Below are 6,839 nucleotides of genomic sequence, written 5' to 3'. Positions count from 1 at the left end.
AATAGTTTGCGAGATCCACTCCCTGCGGGACACCTCTAAAAAAAAAATCCATATGTATTGAATTAACCACCACTTTTCCAAAAAAAAAAAAATATTTTTTAAATTACAACAATTTAACTATTTTAAATTATTACTATTGTCTGACCAAAAAAATAATTCTAATAATTTTTAACATCTTTTTATTAAGGTGTTTTTCTAACGGGTGACTAGAAATTTTTCTAACAAGTACCCTATAATTTTTGTTAATACACCTATATTTCACCTAATCAATCATGTATATACACACTAATAATTACTGTGTTTCTTTTATATTTATATAATTTTTTAATTAATTTTATATTTCTAAAATTTTAATATGAAAATACATTTTAACGAGTTCACTATACAAACCGTTTATTATTATCACTGGGTGAGCCTTAGCCACTGGCACATGTAACATGGGCGGAGACCCGTAGAAAAGCAACATAGAGGCATACCGCATACAGGCACAGCACGCACGTGACGCGGGGATTACCCACTCGTGCCTCAATTGAACGGACCAAGAAAGAGGTGGGAAACGTAAAATTTGTACTCGCTAATTCGCCACCGTACGCCGCCGCGGCTAACCATTCCAAACCTGACGCTCAAGCGCTCTTGTTTGGCGTTAGGTTATCCCCCAGCCAAAGGACTGAAGCAAGCAACCTCACCTGCTAAAACCCCATATTTTCTTGTTCCTTCTAGTCAAGATATAAATCTGATAGGGAAAAAGCGTAAAACGAAGAAGGGAATGGTGAGTTCCAAGGATGACTCAGCTAGCGACGGCGAGAACTCATCTGGCGACGTACCGGAGTCAAAGAAGTCCTGTCTGTTCTCCGAAGGCGAAAAAGTCTTAGCTTACCATGGCCCTAAAATTTACGAAGCCAAGGCATGCCCTAAAACCCTAATTTTCTCTATTTTCAGAATAGAAATTTCCATACCACTAATTTTTTATTTGTTAATTTTAAATATAGTCAACTTTTGTGCGGGTTTTGGTGGTAATTTCAGTTTTGGTTTGTGAATCTTGCTCTTGCGATATTGTTCTATTCAATTTATCAATGTCAAATTCCTGATTATGCATCTATTTCTTGGAATTCTGTTACGATTTGAGATGGTCTAGTGGAAATTTGTTATAAATTTCTGAATGTAGTATGATTTTTCTGTTCGCTTCCATTTCCGAGACTTGGAACTATTGGCGTAGAGACATTACTCTAGGGTTTAGGGGCAAGTAATTCAGTGTAAATGAGCTTTTGGGTGAACTAATTTCTTCTTTTTTTTCCTACAGGGTTAATCAATGCTTTAGACTGCTTTAGTCTTTCTACTTCTAATATAGCTGAGATCTGGTAACTATGTGCATTGGATTCTTTAGAATGAGCTTAACACTTTGAATACCCTTGTTTTGCACGTAGTACGTGTGTTTTAATGCCTCTATATTGTTTGAACTGCTTCTTTTCATTGTAAAGATTCTTTATTTAGCATTTCTCTTGATAGTTTATAGTTTGTCCATTAGCACTCCAAGGGCTATTTATAACTTCTATCTGCCAATTTGTAGGTTCAAAAAGCTGAAGTCCGCAAAAATGAGTGGAGATATTTTGTCCATTACCTTGTAAGTCCGATAGATAATACTTTTATCCATGTTTCCATTTTGTTTGCCTTGAGCAGAGCTTGTGTTTTAGCCATCAACCTAACACACATCTTTTTTTATTTTACAGGGTTGGAATAAGAAGTGAGTTGCTTCTAAAGAATTGTTAAGCTCAAAAATGGTTTTAATTATTCCATTGAAATCTGACCCATTTCTTTTGATTTTCTCTTGCCATTTTCTGGGGCTCTCATGTAACGTCATAATGTCAAATGTGGATACTTGTGCTCTATGAGATATGAGATGCACATCAGTGTTGGCTATTAGAATTTGTCCGAGTTAGATGTTGGGTCTTGTGTTTCCTGATTAGACATTCCCTTTCCATTTAGGTTTCTTCATGTGGTTTTGACTCTGAGAAGATATACAATGAAGCCCTGAAATAGTATGTGTTGTAATTAAATCAAATTTCTTTGAAAACTATTTTTGGAGGTATATACAGAGTATGATATTCTTGTCATTCTGACTAAATTCTAGACTAGCTGCCCAGCTTTCTTCAGCCTTTTATCCTAAGAATACGTGCTTAAAAAGCCATTCGTGTTTTATTTCCCATGTTAAGGCGGTTTGTATCTAACTTGGCCTTGTGAATGGGGCCGATATGTTATTTGTAGCAGGAGTTTTGACTAGCGTTTGGCTACATTGTTTGTGCCCATGTTATATACATTGATAGAGCTAGAGAAGAAGCTTAAGAAATCAAGTGTTGAAATATACATAAGCTTTTTGTACTTGACCAATCTACTAGCTTAAGACTCAGGCACAAGAATTTGGAGATTTATTTGTGTGCTAAACATACTACGTTTTTGATCCAGAAAAACATCATGCTTGTTTGATATGTGTTTGATACAGAAATGTGTAGGGAAATAGAAGAGTCTGGACAATGTATTTGGTGTAACTTTTACCTGGGAAGATAAGAAAGGAAAATGTTCTACTGAAAGGCAATGTGTGTGTGGGATTTGTGAACCAACTGTAAAGTTCATTTGTTTCTTTTTTTTTTTTGGTGGGTCAACAGTTGGGATGAATGGGTAGATGCGGGGCGCCTGATGAAATACACCGAAGAAAATGTTTTGAAGCAGAAGGCTCTTGACAAGAAAAAAGGAGTGAACACAAAATCAGGTCGTTCAACACAATCGAAACCCAAAACCTCTGCTGGTATGTTACACTATCTGTGTTTTAAAGCCAACTGCAGGAAAAACCACATATATAAGACTACACTATCTGTACATCTATATTTCGTCCATCTGTACAAACATATTGACATGTTCGCCCAACCACATGCTGACATGTGCATATGTATATATCTGTACCACATTGTGCTTTCCTTTCACATTTGTTTTACGCAAAATTTTCGAAGTACCTTGATGAATGGACAGGTGAAGCAGAGATTGTTGTGTCAGTTACAAATGTAGCTGAAATAAAAATTGATTTTTTGATTTTCTTTCAGCTGTGGTAAAATGCCAATTTTGTATATTCTTTGAAAGCTTAATTATATGGTTGTCTTACATTCTGTGTGCTGTTTGTTTGTTGAATTCAACAGATACGAAAGTGGATAAGGAGGAAATCAAGAACACTGGTAGTGCATCTTTCTTGGATTTTGTTGGCTTGCTGTTTTAGACCTTAGCTTAATCATTTTTTTTTTTTGTCCACTGCACCAAGAAAAATCTCCTTTCTCTGGATATTTGATAATGTTTGCATATTTGTATTGGAACCTTGGGCATCACCATCTTAAGGTATTAGTATTGTTATGAAGTAGGTTATGTGTAACTAGAAGGATGGAATGACTGGTTAAGGTAGAATTCCATATTAATCTCTAAAGTCAGGGGTTTAGTATTACTCGAGTTTCTGAACTCTGTTTTTCATTTTGATAACCTTATCTCTGTCATAATAAAGCAGATAATAATGCTGTCAAGTTGAGTGGGTGGAGTTTCGGGCACTGAAGTAGCCTAATGGCAAATATACCATATTGCCTTTCTTTTGTTGTTTGTTTATTATTCCATGTGCTTACCTGATATTTTCCTGAAAAACAAAGCTCCTGTTGGACATAATTTGTTGTTGTTTTTAGCAGCTGTTGTTCAAGAAGTTCTAAACTTTGTGAGTAGCATTGCTTTACCGAGTATATGCCTATAAAGTATAGTAATGTGGTCAATATACTTGTGTAATGGCTTCTCTTCAGATAAAGCCTTTTCTGCAATTTACTAACATTCGTGATGTGAAGGATTGCTAAAATTCAAGGCAAATAGTTTGTTGATAATGATTTAAAATGTTTGGGCTGCACCATATTTTAGGCAATCTTGTGATATATGTACTTTAAAGGGATTTAATTTCTCCGTGTTCCGTTTTTTCCCCTTGAAATATTGCAGCATCAAAAGGAAAGAAGCGTAAGGCTGATTCAGGACCAGAGGTTTGCTCCAGTCTGTTGTTTTTATATTCGAAGTGTCCGTTTATCTTTCCTATAGTATGATAGTGCCATTCTCTCATACTTGCCCAAAGCTGTTTTGTTCTCATTCCCATTTGTCACTTGGAGTTTCCTACTTACTAAAACATTTAAAATTACCCTGTATTCTTTTGAATTCTTAGATTCTGTTCTGAGGATTTTGGGCCAAAAGGCCTGCATGTTCGTCACCTTTCTAAAACGTTTGATCTCAACCCTCAGTTAGACTCAAACTAATTGTTCCTTTGCAAGTCTGTTAACTTTGATTAGGTGGTTCAAATGCAGGGGTATTTTTGTCTTCACTGTATGGTTGTGTTCTCTGTTTTGCTAGTTCTTCGCTTCCTCTTACATATCTTGTTATATGGTTTTTCCTTGGGCATCTTTTAAGTTGGTTTTCATTTCAATTTCTTGTGAGAGTTGTCTTTGAGATTGATTGATGAAGTTTGAATTTGTTTATTTGTAGAAGGAAAATGTATCTGCAGAGAAACTCATTAAGATTCAAATTCCATCAACTTTGAAGAAGCAACTGGTTGATGATTGGGAGTTGGTCACTCAGCAGAATAAGGTCCTTTCTCTCTCTCTCTCAAAAGAGAATTCATAACAATGGCATTTGCATGGAAAAGAAAATTAAGTAGCATGACCCAACACCAATAATAAGACTTGCCAGACGACTACTAGGCATGCTGTTATACAGTCTGAATGATATTGTATCAATGTTTTATTCAGCATTCAGTAATTCTATCTTATGATTTTGTGCTGACTCTGCCTTTCCTTGTCCTTAAACGAAAAATATCATCGCTACAGGACAAGCAACTTTGACAATTGCAAAGCTTTACATCTCTGCTTCTTATGCTCAAGTTGAAGTAGTTTAGTTTTTGGCTTCGGTTTCTGTATTAAAGTGCTGGGCGTGGCAGTTCTCATAGAGGTTGATTTATTTTTTTCGGTTGCAGTTGGTAAAACTTCCACGATCCCCCACAATTGATGATATATTGACAAAGTACCTTGATTACAGGTCAAAAAAGGATGGCATGTAAGTTTCTTTTACACCTTTGGGCTTTGTATGAAGTGTGACCCTTCTGTGTATGTTTTCTACAACACTTATGTTGATTCCTGTTGTATATATGTAACTTTCAGTTGTTGACCAACTGAGCTTCAGTTCCTACCGTGCATAATTGACTAGTGCATATCTGAGCATTTTAAAAATCTATCAGATTCAGTTTGCAATGTTGCTCAACCATGTTTTGACAAGGTTGATATTGAGCACTTTTATGTCAAATTTTGCGCATTTGGTAAAAATTGAAATGATTTTTAAAGGGCATGCGATTTGCTTTGTGAATTATCCCCATGAATCTGTTTCTTCTGGATTCAGGATGACTGATTCAGTTGGAGAAATTCTAAATGGACTGCGGTGTTACTTTGACAAAGCATTAAGAGTCATGCTTTTATATAAAAAGGAGCGCCAGCAGTATGATGAAGCTATTTCAGATAATGTTTCTCCATCTAGTGTTTATGGTGCCGAACATCTTTTGCGCCTCTTTGGTATGCTTTATGCTTATTTATAGAACCATCTTATGTAATACTTATCATACTGGAATTGATACTATTTCACTTGCTTTAATGAGATTGAGGACCTTTTTGTTGCTAAGTAGTGAAACTGGTTATCTTTGAGGGAGGTATTCCATGTTTTTTGGAAAAAGAAAATGTTTAACATGTGTACTCAGTTCAATGCCTTTAAATTGAATGAATTACCGAGAAATTGGACTTTCAGTAGGTTTATTTCCTTAGATGCCAAATGCTGTTTTGTCTTCATTGCTGGCTCTATGGAGAGGAGCATTTGTCATGATTGCTCTTGTTTGCAGTAAAATTACCGGAGTTATTGGCTTATGTGAAAATTGAAGAGGAGACACAAATTCAGCTCCAGCAGAAACTGCTTGACTTTCTCAAGTATGTTTTACATAATCTTTTATTTGCTGCTTCCTATCCTTGTGGAAGATTGGATTATGAATTTGTTAAGATGATGAGAACAATCATGTTGCGTATATATTTTCAATTTATAACTTTTAACACATATCATGCTTTTGCATTTCTATCAATTTTTAGTTGCACATAGAAGGAGGTGGTGGTGTTGATATATGGTGTCACTGTGGTTATCTCTTCTGAAAGAATCAAACCTGATTTCTTGAAAGCTGTAATGCAATTCTGACTGCTTTTTTTTTTTTTGGCCTTTTTGGTGCTTGTCATGGCAGGTTTCTACAGAAAAACCAGGGCACCTTCTTTCTTTCAGCTTATGACAGCCCTAAAGTTTCTGAAGGAAGTGGAAAAGGGAAAGATAATTGACTTGGAAATGGAAGACAATTGATGATCCGCCAAGATGTTGTAACAGTAAATGGTGAATGATTATAGTTAGTTTAACACCTCTGAACAGTTGGACTTCCCCAGCGGGCCGAGCAGCTCCACCGCTATATTTGTACAGTGCTTTATTTGTTTGTTTTTTGAAACTTCCGTCCAAGTAAAGCTGTATAGCTTTTGGCAAACTCTAATGAGGATCAAGGATAACAGTCCATACCGTTAGATTTGGGTGGAGGACTTGGGCTATGTTGTAATGATACATGGAGAAAGCAGCAGCATGCTCTCTATAGATTTGTGCATTCGAAGGACCAAAACTGGTCCTATGAACTATCAGTATAGGAATATCCGGTTATTGCTGTTCAATTTGTTCTACTTAGTACCTGCAATAAAAGTTCAGCTTTTTCCGTCGAA

General features: G+C 35.9%; 1 protein-coding gene across 2 annotated transcripts; it reads left to right on the top strand.

The window, feature by feature from the left end:
• Window positions 1–487: 487 nt before the first annotated feature.
• Window positions 488–6,839, top strand: LOC113702047 (protein MRG1). Of its 2 annotated transcripts, XM_027222995.2 has the most exons (11): window positions 488–904; window positions 1,568–1,621; window positions 1,728–1,741; window positions 2,661–2,800; window positions 3,186–3,221; window positions 4,009–4,049; window positions 4,543–4,644; window positions 5,030–5,109; window positions 5,449–5,618; window positions 5,939–6,023; window positions 6,326–6,839. In XM_027222995.2, exons 1-11 carry the CDS (start codon window positions 767–769, stop codon window positions 6,414–6,416), a joined length of 951 nt encoding a protein of 316 aa, XP_027078796.1. In that variant the 5' UTR covers window positions 488–766; the 3' UTR covers window positions 6,417–6,839. The 2 variants fall into 2 exon arrangements, with proteins under 2 accessions (XP_027078796.1, XP_071915208.1); XM_072059107.1 differs by lacking the exon at window positions 1,728–1,741.

The sequence above is a fragment of the Coffea arabica genome, chromosome 7e, assembly GCF_036785885.1.
Source record: "Coffea arabica cultivar ET-39 chromosome 7e, Coffea Arabica ET-39 HiFi, whole genome shotgun sequence".
In the NCBI taxonomy this organism is placed as follows: domain Eukaryota; kingdom Viridiplantae; phylum Streptophyta; class Magnoliopsida; order Gentianales; family Rubiaceae; genus Coffea; species Coffea arabica.
This window is presented reverse-complemented; position numbering and strand designations above follow the sequence as displayed.

What these genes read in the sequence shown, in the direction of transcription:
- LOC113702047 (XM_027222995.2), top strand. Translation starts at nt 767, where the DNA reads ATGGTGAGTTCCAAGGATGACTCAGCTAGCGACGGCGAGAACTCATCT. An exon ending in AGGTCAAAAAAGGATGGCAT is followed by an intron (nt 5,110 to 5,448) that starts GTAAGTTTCTTT and finishes TTCTGGATTCAG; the next exon opens with GATGACTGATTCAGTTGGAG. An exon ending in ACATCTTTTGCGCCTCTTTG is followed by an intron (nt 5,619 to 5,938) that starts GTATGCTTTATG and finishes TCTTGTTTGCAG; the next exon opens with TAAAATTACCGGAGTTATTG.